The sequence below is a fragment of the Scyliorhinus torazame genome, chromosome 5, assembly GCF_047496885.1.
Source record: "Scyliorhinus torazame isolate Kashiwa2021f chromosome 5, sScyTor2.1, whole genome shotgun sequence".
Lineage (NCBI taxonomy): Eukaryota > Metazoa > Chordata > Chondrichthyes > Carcharhiniformes > Scyliorhinidae > Scyliorhinus > Scyliorhinus torazame.
In genome coordinates, this window is record NC_092711.1 from 325,850,265 (window position 1) to 325,866,759 (window position 16,495).

The 16,495-nt window shown below is 46.4% G+C and overlaps 1 protein-coding gene across 11 annotated transcripts in view; it reads left to right on the forward strand.

Annotated features, from left to right (window-relative positions):
- Positions 1–16,495, forward strand: part of map7d3 (MAP7 domain containing 3) — a 171,617-nt gene that overhangs the window by 99,115 nt on the left and 56,007 nt on the right. For 3 of the 11 annotated variants that reach the window (XM_072505980.1, XM_072505982.1, XM_072505983.1), the window contains 4 exons: positions 2,741–2,833; positions 5,416–5,526; positions 14,115–14,204; positions 15,204–15,329. In XM_072505980.1, coding sequence (XP_072362081.1) covers positions 2,741–2,833; positions 5,416–5,526; positions 14,115–14,204; positions 15,204–15,329 — 420 coding nt within the window. The remainder of the gene's footprint in view (positions 1–2,740; positions 2,834–5,415; positions 5,527–14,114; positions 14,205–15,203; positions 15,330–16,495) is intronic. The other 8 variants (XM_072505985.1, XM_072505986.1, XM_072505987.1 and 5 more) reach the window with 5 other exon arrangements.

Here is a 16,495-nt window from a genome sequence, read left to right on the forward strand (position 1 = left end):
CTGTGGATTTATTAGAGGAAATTGTACTCAAAGACAACACATGGTGCAACGAGACGGCTGCAGAGAATATTGTGTAACAAGCGATGAGTTCAAAAACAGGATAACCAACTTTCAACCTTACCTAACTAGAGGTTGCCATATTCCGACCATTGTGCCATCAGCCTAAGGTCCATTGAATCAAAGACATCCGATAGTTTACACAAGCTCCGCTTTCTGGAGACACCGTGGCCTTGCAGGAGCCAGCCGAGCTACATCTAAGAGAAAGACAACTAAGACAGAGATTCATCTCAGAAGGTCAGGACCTGCACAACAAATTGTTCTGATATCCTGTAACAGCAATAACATTCCAAAAGAAATTCAGCTTCCAATAAACAGCAAAAAGAATAACAAGTCAAGCTTTAATGTTTTCAGACGTCATTCGAAATATTAACTGTAACAAACGACTAAAATCACGACAGGTATTATTAACTAAACATTATCTTCCTAGGTAGCTTATCCTTTAAACCACAGAATGGAATCTCCCGTAAGCCTAACTGATAAAGCACACTCTACAGGTGTATTTTGCACTGTCCTTTACGTAGATATTCAATTTTTCAAGAATCAATTCAAAGTGACCCTTAGCTCCTGAAGGTTCATTCCTGTGTGCTATTCTTTACTACAGTCTAAGAACTTTGAAGTTTATTTTCTCAGAGATTCTCCTTCTAGCCTAGGCCAGGTGACTCCTCCAACCTCGTTGAAACTTCCCACGAGTTTGTCCTTTTCAATCCTAGCAAGCTTCCACCAGCATTACTACGCGGCAGACCAGAGAAACTTTTGTTTGATCTTCAACTGTTTGCCCCCAGATCCTGGCAAACTCAACAGCACTGCCAGGGATATTACAGGAAAGTCTGTAACCCGATCTTTACAATGGCTTTCTCTGCATCCTTCCCCATGACAACGTGATGCACATGGGCCTTATATCTAGATGGAAATTGCTAATAATCTTTGGAAGTCCTGCTTTCTTTCATTTTGGAAGTAAATGGACTATTTAAAACACAAAACTGTTCACAAGCCAACATTCTCAACACTTTTCTGAGACTTTGGAAACTCTCAGTACCATGCTAATGCAGAGGCAGCTACCATTGTCTTGTACCTTCTTCTCAGTAAAACAATCTAAGCCTCCCTTTGATCTCTAATCAGGAAACCACCCAAGCCTGTTGTTAGTTCCATAGTGTCCTTACAATGCAGAAGGAGGCCATTCGGCCCATTGAATCTGCACCAACCCTCCAAAAGAGCACCCTACCTAGGCCCCTACCCTGTAACCCCAGAATTCCACCCAACCTGCCCATCTTTGGACTGTGGGAGGAAGCCGGAGCACCCAGAGGAAACCTATGCAGACACTAGGAGAATATGCAAACTCCACACCGTCACTCAAAGCCGGAATCGAACCTGGATCCCTGGTGCTGTGAGGCAGCAGCACTAACCACTGCACCACCATGCGTTAGACAAACTTCAGAACGGACCACATGGCCCCATCATTTACCTTAAATTAAAGGCCCAATAGTAAAACATGACTCCTTATAAACCTCCTAATTATAACAGAAACAAACAACTATCTATCCTCCGGCTTGAAGCAGCCTCTAAAGGAACCCGAGCAACTTGGCACATGTTTGCACTGCGACCTCCGTCAGCAGGCATGGAGCTCCCAGTACAAGATAGAACTGAACAACTCTCACTAATTGTAGCTTCCCTAACGTGTATACAGTGGAGTTGTAGAGTTTGTATTAGTGCAGCTGAGATAGGGAGGTGCTGAATGGGAGTGTATGGATGCAGTGGAGATGAGAGTTCGGTGTAAGCAATGTTCCAGAGTGGAATTAGGTGGGAATGTGTGTGAATGGGAGATGGAATTAGGTGGGAATGTGTGTGAATGGGAGATGGAATTAGGTGGGAATGTGTGTGAATGGGAGATGGAATTAGGTGGGAATGTGTGTGAATGGGAGATGGAATTAGGTGGGAATGTGTGTGAATGGGAGATGGAATTAGGTGGGAATGTGTGTGAATGGGAGATGGAATTAGGTGGGAATGTGTGTGAATGGGAGATGGAATTAGGTGGGAATGTGTGTGAATGGGAGATGGAATTAGGTGGGAATGTGTGTGAATGGGAGATGGAATTAGGTGGGAATGTGTGTGAATGGGAGATGGAATTAGGTGGGAATGTGTGTGAATGGGAGATGGAATTAGGTGGGAATGTGTGTGAATGGGAGATGGAATTAGGTGGGAATGTGTGTGAATGGGAGATGGAATTAGGTGGGAATGTGTGTGAATGGGAGATGGAATTAGGTGGGAATGTGTGTGAATGGGAGATGGAATTAGGTGGGAATGTGTGAATGGGAGATGGAATTAGGTGGGAATGTGTGTGAATGGGAGATGGAATTAGGTGGGAATGTGTGTGAATGGGAGATGGAATTAGGTGGGAATGTGTGTGAATGGGAGATGGAATTAGGTGGGAATGTGTGTGAATGGGAGATGGAATTAGGTGGGAATGTGTGTGAATGGGAGATGGAATTAGGTGGGAATGTGTGTGAATGGGAGATGGAATATGAAGCTTGAGGCAATCAGGACCAATATCTCATTTTGTTTTGACTCTCCGTTTACCTGGATTATTCCCCTGTCGATATTAATCACCTTATTTTTACTGTCACTGATGTTTATCTATTAACCTGCTTTGATTTTGTTAAATTATAATTTCTCTCTTGTTTAGGTGTTCCTGAACATTCCTTAACTCCATCTTTAAATTTGTCTGACTGCCCCCCTCCTTCCTCAGACTCTCAGGCTTCCACTGAAGATGGTTCTGGTTTGGAACTATGATTCCTGCTTGCTGAAAATTAATATTCACCTTATTTGTTAATGTTGCAAACTAACTTTTTTTTAAAGCTGGATATAAAAGGGAAACTAATCTTGGGCACTATCAGCATGGAATATTTGCTTTTTACCCTACAAATATTGGGAATGGATGCATGCACCAGGTTTGTTAACCGGAATTGTAAAATGGTATTTTATCCTGAAAACATTCGTTATTCTCATACCTGTCTGATATAATAGTTCAGACAAGTGCTGCAACATGATTTAGAGATTTTTAAAGTTAGCTATGGGTCAAACTGCATCAATGAACATGTAGAAATCACACTTAACCCCTAATTGTATCTTTCTCTTTCTATGACTGTCATGTTTTCTGGTTTATGATGCTTATTGAACTAAACATTCGTTAGCGATATACCTGGAACTGTGGAACATAGAACATAGAACAATACAGCGCAGTACAGGCCCTTCGGTACAAGATGTAGCACCGAAACAAAAGCCATTTAACCTACACTATGCAATTATCATCCATATGTTTATCCAATAAACTTTTAAATGCCCTCCATGTTGGCGAGTTCACTACTGTAGCAGGTAGGGCATTCCACGGCCTCACTACTCTTTGTGTAAAGAACCTACTTCTGACCTCTGTCCTATATCAATTACCCCTCAGTTTAAAGTTATGTCCCCTCGTGCCAGCCATTTCCATCCGCGGGGGAAGGCTCTCACTGTCCACCCTATCCAACCCCCCTGATCATTTTGTATGCCTCTATTAAGTCTCCTCTTAACCTTCTTCTCTCCAACGAAAACAACCTCAAGTCCATCAGCCTTTCCTCATAAGATTTTCCCTCCATACCAGGCAACATCCTGGTAAATCTCCTCTGCACCCGCTCCAAAGCCTCCACGTCCTTCCTATAATGCGGTGACCAGAACTGTACGCAATACTCCAAATGCGGCCGTACCAGAGTTTTGTACAGCTGCAACATGACCTCCCGACTCCGGAACTCAATCCCTCTACCAATAAAGGCCAACACTCCATAGGCCTTCTTCACAACCCTATCAACCTGGGTGGCAACTTTCAGGGATCTATGTACATGGACACCTAGATCCCTCTGCTCATCCACACTTTCAAGAACTTTACCATTAACCAAATATTCCTGTTATTCCTTCCAAAGTGAATCACCTCACACTTCTCTACATTAAACTCCATTTGCCACCTCTCAGCCCAGCTCTGCAGCTTATCTATATCCCTCTGTAACCTGCTACATCCTTCCACACTATCGACAACACCACCGACTTTAGTATCGTCTGCAAATTTACTCACCCACCCTTCTGCGCCTTCCTCTAGGTCATTGATAAAAATGACAAACAGCAACGGCCCCAGAACAGATCCTTGTGGTACTCCACTTGTGACTGTACTCCATTCTGAACATTTCCCATCAACCACCACCCTCTGTCTTCTTTCAGCTAGCCAATTTCTGATCCACATCTCTAAATCACCCTCAATCCCCAGCCTCCGTATTTTCTGCAATAGCCTACTGTGGGGAACCTTATCAAACGCTTTGCTGAAATCCATATACACCACATCAACTGCTCTACCCTCGTCTACCTGTTCAGTCACCTTCTCAAAGAACTCAATAAGGTTTGTGAGGCATGACCTACCCTTCACAAAGCCATGCTGACTATCCCTGATCATATTATTCCTATCTAGATGATTATAAATCTTGTCTCTTCTTATCCCCTCCAAGACTTTACCCACTACAGACGTGAGGCTCACCGGTCTATAGTTGCCGGGGTTGTCTCTGCTCCTAGTCACACAACATCAATATGTTGAATTCCCTTGTTATGTTATCCCATATGTTATGATGTTTTAAATAATTAAATACAATGGATTGTGTTTACAATGGATTGAGGAGTGTAGTGTGTTGGGGCACTTGCACCTCGGGGGCCCATTTTGAGTTTGAGCCAAACTCTTAATACAGCGTTTCCCCTCCATTCGACTCCTTCATGAAATGAGTTTTGAGTATTCTTGATCCGGAGCGTGAGACGTGTGAGACAGTTTGAACCAGTTTAAACTGGAAGTGGTGTGGGCAGTGGAAATTGGCTGTTTGGAGTAGGGTTGGACTTCACTATAGAACTGGAATGGGCTGCCTGCTGGGTGTGTTTACCCCGACTGACACAGGGCACTACACTGGAACAAAATTCAACAGCGCACTGCAACTTGTTGAAATAAGCAAAATGACACGATAAACCGGTTTGAGGCAAATGAACATGACTGGGAATGTTAACTGTCACCGTTGTAAGCAAATTGTAACCATACCTTTTTTACTTAAGGTGAAAATCTTGTTTTCCATTTTCTGGCATTTAGTGATAATTTTCAAAGGGGTAAACTCCAGACCCACTTCACCTTTCAGTTCATAATGCAGTTCAGCGAAATGATGGAAATTTCCTCGTCCAGCGAATGTTTTCAGGATAAAATATATCTCAAATATGCGGGATAAAAATGGGTGTTTAAGTAGTTACCAGTGCTGTGTATAAACTTGTGTCTCAATGATCTCTGATCTTATTTTCTTGCTGCAGCTATAGACAAGCGTTCTCCATCCACTGCCAACGTCATGAAGCAGGTACAGCCAGGGATGAGCAAACGTCTGTCTTCATCCTCCACAGCACTCCTAAACTCTCCTGACAAAAGTAAGTGGGCTGCTTTTGGATAACACACATGTGGACATGCCAGTTGTGTTGTAGATTTAACTTCAAAGTATTGTGTTACTCTTCAGCAGATGACCATCTTATAATTCAAGTGTGTACCTTTACACCGAGCTACAGCGATGAAGGATGGTAAACCCGCCTCTTAAAGCTAGGGTGTCTACTTAAATCGGAATAACTGATTGTAAACGATTGATCTGGTTTCTTGGGCTGAATGGGCCACAGTTAAGGACTTGCATTTTGCTATCCCTCACTCGCACATTGGTCTCCTGATTGGATTAATGTAAACAGATTAACCTGTTTCACATTTGTAAAGATGGATGCTGAATGCAGTCAGCTTGTCCAGATGTTTAAGAGGGGCATGAATCTCCAAAGATTCCTTCTCCAGCCAGTAGTGCAACAAACTGTGCAAGTCAGTAATGATTGGTCCATTGCCTTAATCTTAGAGTATGAATCAGTCCCAATCTTCTCGGACCATTTGGTGAAACTGCCAGCTGCTGTGATTATTGACTGGTGTATTTTGGCTCTCAGTCTAAGCAGGAAAAGATGATAGACCATCCTTTATCATATTGACTTTCATTTAAATTCCACTAACTGTGCTGAGTGTGATCGTGAAGCACAGGAATGGTCAATGCAGTTCTGACAATTTCAGCTAAATGGTCGGGGTGTTTGATTCTTTGCTGACGTGTAGCAGTCTCCACCTCTTGGACATTTCTGAATTGCAAAACATCATAATGGAGAATATTTCCTAGATGGATTCAAAAACTCTCCACTTCATCCAATTTGATTGTATCATAGAATAGCTACGGCACCTCGGGAGTTGAGGTCAACTCGACTAGTTCTCCTCCACCTGTGTTCTCCCCATTGCCATGCATGTTTTTCCTCTTTAGGTAATTGTCCAGTTGCTTTTTGAAAGCCACGTTTGAATCTGCCTCCCATCGCACACGAGGCAGTTAATTCCAGATCCATGATCCATGGAGTAGACCATTTGATGCTTCAAGTCAGCTGCGCCATTCAATAAGACCATGTTGGCTCTGATATCCTCAGCTCCACTCTACCGCCTAACGTCAACAGCCCTCGATTCCCTTACTGATTGAAAATCTGCCCTTCTCAGTCTTGAACATGCTTTATGACCAGTACAACCTTCTGCGGTAAAGAATCCCACAGATTCTCTACTCTCTGAGAGAAGAAATTCCTCCTCATCTCTGTCTTAAATGTGTGACCCCTTTACTCTGAGATTCTGCCCTCTGGTCCTAGACTCTCCCACAAGAGGCAACATCCTCGCAGCATCGACCCTGTCAAACCCCCTGAGAATCCTATTGGCCGTGTACATAGGTTTTTCCTCAAGTCATTGTTGCTGCATCTCCCATTCACCCTACATTTTGCTCCTTTATTCTTAGTCCTTCCGATTAGGGGAACAGTTTCTCCCTATCTACTCTGTCCAGATCCCTCGAACCTCTGTACGCTATCCTGATCGCTGATACCTCTGTACACTGTCCTGATTGCTGATACCTCTGTACCCTGTCCTGATCACTGATACCTCTGTACGCTGTCCAGATCCCTCGTACCTCTGTACGCTGTCCTGATCACTGATACCTCTGTACGCTGTCCTGATCCCTCTGTACGCTGTCCTGATCGCTGATAGCTCTGTACACTGTCCTGATCGCTGATACCTCTGTACACTGTCCTGATCGCTAATACCTCTGTACGCTGTCCAGATCGCTGATACCTCTGTACGCTCCCCTGATCGCTGATACCTCTGTACGCTGCCCTGATCGCTGATACCTCTGTACGCTGTCCTGATTGCTGATACCTCTGTACGCTGTCCTGATCGCTGATACCTCTGTACGCTGTCCTGATCGCTGATACGTCTGTACGCTGTCCTGATCGCTGATACGTCTGTACGCTGTCCTGATCCCTCTGTACTCTGTCCTGATCGCTGATACCTCTGTACGCTGTCCTGGTCTCTGATACCTCTGTACGCTGTCCTGATCGCTGATCCCTCTGTACGCTGTCCTGATCGCTGATCCCTCTGTACGCTGTCCTGATCGCTGATACCTCTGTACGCTGTCCTGATCGCTGATACCTCTGTACGCTGTCCTGATCGCTGATACCTCTGTACACTGTCCTGATCGCTGATACCTCTGTACGCTGTCCTGATCGCTGATACCTCTGTGCGCTGTCCTGATCACTGATACCTCTGTACGCTGTCCTGATCGCTGATACCTCTGTACCCTGTCCTGATCGCTGATACGTCTGTACCCTATCCTGATCCCTCTGTATGCTGTCCTGATCACTGATACCTCTGTACGCTGTCCTGATCGCTGATACCTCTGTACGCAGTCCTGATCACTGATACCTCTGTACGCTGTCCTGATCGCTGATACCTCTGTACGCAGTCCTGATCACTGATACCTCTGTACGCTGTCCTGATCACTGATACCTCTGTACGCTGTCCTGATCGCTGATACCTCTGTACCCTGTCCTGATCGCTGATACCTCTGTACGCTGTCCTGATCGCTGATACCTCTGTACACTGTCCTGATCGCTGATACCTCTGTACGCTGTCCTGATCGCTGATACCTCTGTACGCTGTCCTGATCGCTGATACCTCTGTACGCTGTCCTGATCGCTGATACCTCTGTACGCTGTCCTGATCACTGATACGTCTGTACCCTATCCTGATCCCTCTGTATGCTGTCCTGATCACTGATACCTCTGTACGCTGTCCTGATCGCTGATACCTCTGTACCCTGTCCTGATCGCTGATACGTCTGTACCCTATCCTGATCCCTCTGTATGCTGTCCTGATCACTGATACCTCTGTACGCTGTCCTGATCGCTGATACCTCTGTACGCAGTCCTGATCACTGATACCTCTGTACGCTGTCCTGATCACTGATACCTCTGTACGCTGTCCTGATCACTGATACCTCTGTACGCTGCCCTGATCGCTGATACCTCTGTACGCTGCCCTGATCGCTGATACCTCTGTACGCTGTCCTGATCGCTGATACCTCTGTACGCTGCCCTGATCGCTGATACCTGTGTACGCTGTCCAGATCCCTCGTACCTCTGTACGCTGCCCTGATCGCTGATACCTGTGTACTCTGTCCAGATCCCTCGTACCTCTGTACTCTGTCCAGATCCCTCATACCTCAGTACGCTGTCCTGATCGCTAATACCTCTGTACGCTGTCCAGATCGCTGATACCTCTGTACGCTCCCCTGATCGCTGATACCTCTGTACGCTCCCCTGATCGCTGATACCTCTGTACGCTGCCCTGATCGCTGATACCTCTGTACGCTGTCCTGATTGCTGATACCTCTGTACGCTGTCCTGATCGCTGATACCTCTGTACGCTGTCCTGATCGCTGATACGTCTGTACGCTGTCCTGATCACTGATACGTCTGTACGCTGTCCTGATCCCTCTGTACTCTGTCCTGATCGCTGATACCTCTGTACGCTGTCCTGGTCTCTGATACCTCTGTACGCTGTCCTGATCGCTGATCCCTCTGTACGCTGCCCTGATCGCTGATACCTCTGTACGCTGTCCTGATCGCTGATACCTCTGTACGCTGTCCAGATCCCTCGTACGTCAGTACGCTGTCCAGATCCCTGATACCTCTGTACGCTCTCCTGATCGCTGATACCTCTGTACGCTGTACTGATCGCTGATTCCTCTGTACGCTGTACTGATCGCTGATTCCTCTGTACGCAGTCCAGATCCCTTGTACCTCTGTACGCTGTCCTGATCGCTGATATCTCTGTACGCTGTCCAGATCCCTCGTACGTCTGTACGCTGTCCAGATCCCTGATACTTCTGTACGCTCTCCTGATCGCTGATACTTCTGTACGCTGTACTGATCGCTGATTCCTCTGTACGCTGTCCTGATCCCTCGTAGCTCTGTACGCTGTCCAGATCCCTCGTACCTCTGTACTGTGTCCAGATCCCTCGTACCTCTGTACGCTGTCCTGATCGCTGATACCTCTGTACGCTGTCCAGATCGCTGATACCTCTGTACGCAGCGGATGCCATGTCCTGTGAAAGTGGCACAGTGGTTAGCATTGCTGCCTCATGGCACCGAGGAGGGCAGTACGGTGACACAGTGGTTAGCACAGCTGCCTCACGGCACTGGGGACCAGGGTTCGAATCCCGGCCCTGGGTCACTGTCCGTTTGGAGTTTGCACATTCTCCCCGTGTCTACGTGGGTTTCACCCCCACAACCCAAAAGATGTGCAGATGTGCAAGGTAAGTGAATTGGCCACACTAAATTGCCCCTTAATTGGGGGAAAAAATAATTGGAGACTGTAAAAAAAAAAATTTTTTTATATCAACCCTCTGTCACTTATATAAAAAACCCAATCCAATTAAACATAATTTGTCCAAGGCAGTTCACGTTGGCTTTTCCTCATTATTAAACATTTATCAAAGTAACTTAATTTTATCTGGAATTATTGTTTCTAGACCTTCCCGACCAGCGAGGTTACACTGACTGGCCTGGAGCTGGCCTTATCCTGATGGTCTAATGAACCACTTTATTCAAAGGAAATTGTGAATGGTCAATGATGCTGGCTTTGTCCACAACATCCCCATCCCGTGAAAGGACACATTTTTATAAATCCTTTTCTTGAACAATGGTGCAATATTTTTCCAACACCTTGACACCATCCCCATGTCTAAAGATATAGTGACTCTACAATTCCTATTTCATTTCCCTCCCTATCCTTGGATACATCTCTGATCCTGCTGGCTCACAGCCAACCTTTCTTGTCGCACATTTATCAATTTTTAGCTGTTCCAGTATCGTCATCTTCCTTGGTAAAGGCAGGTGCAGAGTATTTATTTCGTATCTCAGCCATGTCCTCGGCCTACATTGAAGCACAATCGTTTTCTCTATTTTGCTTATTTTGAGTTAGACTTATTACTTTTAAACCTGCAGTATTTTCCTTGTTTTCAGAATGATTCCGCCAAATCTCTTCATTGCTCAAGCTGTAGTTTTTGTTTTGGGTGAATTTAGTGCAGTTTATTTTGGATTGTAAATAACGCTGGAGGAATCTGATTTGATATTTGCAGTTACAGCGATGGCTAAGTGCACAATGTGTGGAAATATAAGTCAGCAGTGCCTCACTTTCTTATTCTCGAGCCAAATGTTGAAATTCTAACTGTTTTGTACGACAGTGTCCACATTTGGTTATCATATTGATGGTTCCCACAGTGTTGGCTGAATTGCAGGAATGTGGGTGGTTAAAGCACGGGGGAGCGGGGGGCTTTAGTGATGGAACTATCAAAAACTAGCTGCATGACTGTCCCGTACATCTGCTAAAATGACACAATTATATAACTTCACTGAAACAGGACACATAATCCAACTGTGGAGTGTTTATATTTCAGCAGATTCCTCTCATCCCATCCACCTCCTCAATCATTCTGTATCTAATTTACTCTGCTTCCATTTGAAAGCATCCAGTAACTCGGCTGTTGTTTCATATACCATATTTACAGCCTTTTTAAGTCAAACTTTGCATCTGACAGCAATAGGTGCTGTTCTCCTGTATTTGTGAAGACTCAGTCTTTGACTTGCCAGCCCTCCTGCAGAGAAATGGAATACTGCAATGAAGTCACGAGAAATTTCAAAATTAAATGTTGTTTATATAACATTCTTTGTATTGTGGGTGGTGAGTGCTCCCTTTTATCTCTTCAATGAGAGATTTATGGAGCTGCTTTGATGTTTGCCAGTCAAACACAGTTCCTTTTAGTTTTGCTCATGGGCATATTTCTGTGTTTTAAATGCTGAGGCAGAGAGGCTTACACAATCACACAGCCCACCTGATCAGAAAGACAGCAATATTAAACCCTCCTCTTTACTGACCCTCTGACAGTGCAGCACACCCTCAGTACTGACCCTCTGACAGTGCGGCACTCCCTCAGTACTGACCCTCTGACAGTGCAGCATTCTCTCAGTACTGACCCTCTGACAGTGCGGCACCCCCTCAGTACTGACCCTCTGACAGTGCAGCATTCCCTCAGTACTGAGCCTCTGACAGTGCGGCACTCCCTCAGTACTGACCCTCTGACAGTGCAGCACTCCCTCAGCACTGACCCTCTGACAGTGTGGCACTCCCTCAGTACTGACCCTCTGACAGTGCAGCACTCCCTCAGTACTGACCCTCTGACAGTGCAGCACTCCCTCAGTACTGACCCTCTGACAGTGCAGCATTCCCTCAGTACTGAGCCTCTGACAGTGCGGCACTCCCTCAGTACTGACCCTCTGACAGTGCGGCACCCCCTCAGTACTGACCCTCTGACGGTGCGACGCTCCCTCAGTACTGACCCTCTGACAGTGCGGCACTCCCTCAGTACTGACCCTCTGACAGTGCGGCACCCCCTCAGTACTGACCCTCTGACAGTGCGACGCTCCCTCAGTACTGACCCTCTGACAGTGCAGCACTCCCTCAGTACTGACCCTCTGACAGTGCGGCACCCCTCAGTACTGACCCTCTGACAGTGCGGCACTCCCTCAGTACTGACCCTCTGACAGTGCGGCACCCCCTCAGTACTGACCCTCTGACAGTGCCGCACTCCCTCAGTACTGACTCTCTGACAGTGCGGCACTCCCTCAGTACTGACTCTCTGACAGTGCAGCACTCCCTCAGTACTGACCCTCTGACAGTGCGGCACCCCCTCAGTACTGACCCTCTGACAGTGCGGCACTCCCTCAGTACTGACCCTCTGACAGTGCGGCACCCCCTCAGTACTGACCCTCTGACAGTGCAGCACTCCCTCCGTACTGACCCTCTGACAGTGCCGCACTCCCTCAGTACTGACCCTCTGACAGTGCAGCACTCCCTCAGTACTGACCCTCTGACAGTGCAGCACTCCCTCCGTACTGACCCTCTGACAGTGCCGCACTCCCTCCGTACTGACCCTCTGACAGTGTGGCACCCCCTCAGTACTGACCGTCTGACAGTGCGGCACCCCCTCAGTACTGACCCTCTGACAGTGCGACGCTCCCTCAGTACTGACCCTCTGACAGTGCAGCACTCCCTCAGTACTGACCCTCTGACAGTGCGGCACCCCCTCAGTACTGACCCTCTGATAGTGCGGCACTCCCTCAGTACTGACCCTCTGACAGTGCAGCACCCCCTCAGTACTGACCCTCTGACAGTGCGGCACCCCCTCAGCACTGACCCTCTGAGATTGCAGCACTCCCTCAGTACTGACCCTCTGACAGTGCAGCACTCCCTCAGTACTGACCCTCTGACAGTGCGGCACTCCCTCAGTACTGACCCTCTGACAGCGCGGCACCCCCTCAGTACTGACCCTCTGACAGTGCAGCACTCCCTCAGTACTGACCCTCTGACAGTGCAGCACCCCCTCAGTACTGACCCTCTGACAGTGCAGCACTCCCTCAGTACTGACCCTCTGACAGTGCAGCACCCCCTCAGTACTGACCCTCTGACAGTGCAGCGCTGCCTCAGTACTGGAAGTATCAATGTGCGTTTTGTGTTGAGGTTCCTGGAGTGGTGCTTGAACCTACGACCCTCTGACTCTGTGTTGAGAATGTTGCAACTGAGCACAACTGATCATGTAGGATATTATTAAACTGGAAAGAGTGCAGAAAAGATTTACTGGGATGTTGCCGGAACTTGATGGTTTGAGTTATAAGGAGAGGCTGGATAGACTGGGACTTTTTTCCTTGGAGCGTAGGAGGCTTAGGGGTGATCTTATAGAGGTCTATAAAATAATGAGGGGCATAGATAAGGTAGATAGTCAGCATCATTTCCCAAAGGTAGGGGAGTCTAAAACTAGAGGGCATAGGTTTAAGGTGAGAGGGGAGAGATTCAGAAGGGCCCAGAGGGGCAATTTCTTCACTCAGAGGGTAGTGAGTGTCTGGAATGGGCTGCCAGAGGTAGTAGTAGAGGCGGGTACAATTGTGTCTTTTAAAAAACATTTAGATAGTTAGATGGGTAAGATGGGTATAGAGGGTTATGGGCCAAGTGCGGGCAACTGGGACTAGCTTAATGGTAAAAACTGGGCGGCATGGACTGGTTGGGCCGAAGGGCCTGTTTCCATGCTGTAAACTTCTATGATTCTACCTGATCAAAATGGGACAGTTGGATTTGAGCTTTAGTTTTGGAACAGAATTGTTAGTCAGTGTGCAGGTCATGTTACAGAGCAGTGCCTTCACCCAATTAACACAAATCCAATTTGATCTGTTAGCTCTGTCTTTGGAGACAAGAAGTACTTCATTAAACAGATTGGGTGGTAAAACCTCTCCACCAGCATGGAAAGTGTCCCAGGTGGAGCAAGCAGGTGTAGGGAATGCTCTTGTGCTATTTAATCCAATGTTAATGTTTCATTACTCTTTCCAAGGATAAAAATCAAGCTGTCTGGTAATCATTTTCTACATCAGATCATTATTTCAGTGACACTTCTCAGAATGCTTTTAGTCTCTGTCAAGTAAAAATTCAGCAATGTTTAAACATTGGATGTGAGCCCGATGTGTTTGGAAGCAATCTTTATTGGTTTGGATGTTGTGGAATAATGAACAATGCCCTTGATTCTCAGGCACAGTGGATAAGAAAAGAAGCTCCTCACTGAATAGATTGGCTGGTAACCCTCGTCCATCCCAGTCAGACAAGAAGGAAGAAGTGCAAGGTGGATGACAATTTGCATCAGACATTTTCCCTGTTACATGGCTTGAATGCTTAGTGAATATTAAATATATTTAACTTGATCCTATATTAATTTAATCTGAATTGTGTAATGTGCTGTCTCTCAAAATCACACCAGTTGAAGCACAGAAAACCCTCACTTACTCATATCTCATTGGGAACATTATCTCTGGTTTTTCCCAATCTCTCACTCCTGGCTTTTTATGTGTGATTTTAACCATTCAAGTGTAAACCTATTGCACCCTGTTTGTGATTAACCTTCTTGAGTTTGGAAATCTTTTTAACTTGTTGGTCTGCTTGTTGGCCGTATTGATCTGACATGAAACCTTGAATTCACTAACAATGTTCTAAACTACTTGAGTTATACCTAATCTTCACTATTTTCCCTTTCCTAGGCTTGCACTGGACAATGTGCCTCTTATATAACTTCCAGTTTCTTAATACAGAGGTGGCTGTACAGATAAATGCTGCTGTCCTCTGACTCTGTCGCGTCACTTGAGCAGAGTAGGCGATTGCAGCTTTGTGTTTACTGTAGTCAGTCTCCTGGATTCAGCCCATTGGGGCTGAGCTCATGCCTCCACACACTAACCACCAGGTCACTCCCCACAACCATTGTTTGCATATACTGTACACCCACCCAGCATATTGACACATTAATCACGCTCTGAACTTATCAGTGTTCCGTTTGAACACATCTTCCTTCTTTTGAAGCTGGCAGACTTGTGCTTAAATTTGTTAATGACCAGGAGTGTATTTTGGGAACGCACCTTGCTTGTTGATTATTGTTTACCCTCTGTTATCTAATTGCTGAAACTGTGAAGTTTATGTTTTTAACCCTTTCTTGGTTTAGTTTTACATAAGCATTCACAGATGTTTTTGTCATGATTTATGTTTGAATCCTCCTCCCTTCCTCCCACCCTCACCCCTCTTCTCCCCAGTTAAAACCATGCTGACTCCCTTTTGATTTATTCCTGTCCCTCAGCTCGGCGTTCCCAGAACAGTCCCCTGGAGAGTAATATAATCAGCCGTCTGCTGACCCCCACACAGTCCTCTTTAGCTAGGAGCAAGAGTGCTGCTACTTTATCAGAAGCTGGACAAAGTTCTGCAGGTAATCCTCTTCCACCAAAGACAACATCGCTCCGCATCCCAAGCTTTTGTTGAACATAACTGCATTTGACACTTACCAACACCCTGACCTTCAATGCACACCGCTTCTTGGCTGCTCTCTACTTTCTGCTAATGTGGCAAAGTGTACTTAGCTAACTCCACGACTGATGAAGCTGCTGCTGACTAGGAAGCATCAGCACATGTCAGCCAGTGCAATGGTCATGGTGAGCCAGGTCTCTGCTCAGTCACCAGTCAGAATATCTCGCAGAGCTTGACTGGGGAGGGGATAGTGGGCAACCCGGGTTGGTTGGAGGTGGGATGAGAATTGAGTGTCGGTTGGAGGCTGTGGGGGGGTTGCGGATTTGGGGATGGGAGGAGAGCAGATGAGCTGTTGGGCTGCTACAGGCTCACCACCATTCAGCTGACTCACACAGAGTGGGACTCTGTTGGATGCTGCATTGAAGGGAATGTTTTATTGGACGGTGAGAGGCAGAAAGTAAACACATGGTAAATCACAAAGTTGAGATCCTTTCCGATTGGACAGTTTTAATTTGGGGAGGTGGTGTTGTCACAAGACTAGTAATCCCGAGGCTCGGGGTAGTGCTCTGGGTTCCCGGGTGCCAATCCCACCCGGGCAGATGGTGAAATTTTTATTCAATAAAAATCTGGAATCAAAAGTCTAATTTATGTTGGCCGTGAAACATTGTCGATTGTCATTAAAAACCCATCTGGGTCACTAATGTCCATTAGGGAAAGAAATCTGCCGTGCTTACCCGGTCTGGCCAGCATGTGACTCCAGGCCCACACAGCGATGTGGTTGGCTCTAATTCTTCCCTGCCCCCAGCCCCCCCAAAATGATCCAGCGAGCCACTCAGTACAAGGGCACTAAGGGAAGGGCAACAACGCAGCCCAGCGACGCCCACACGCCAAGAACAAATTCAAAAAGAAATTTGCTTTGGGTCTAAATTCCTGGGTCGAGCACAGTTTGTCATTGATCAGGTATTAATAGTTCACGCCAGCATTTTGTGACACTGAATGTGGTCCAGAAAACAAAGTCGGATTATTCATTCGAAGCTGTTATGCAACCCACACATGCTGATTAAACACACGGGGATGACAGAACATTGCACCTGTCAGTCCTGCTGCAGAAAGTTAATGCTGCCTCTT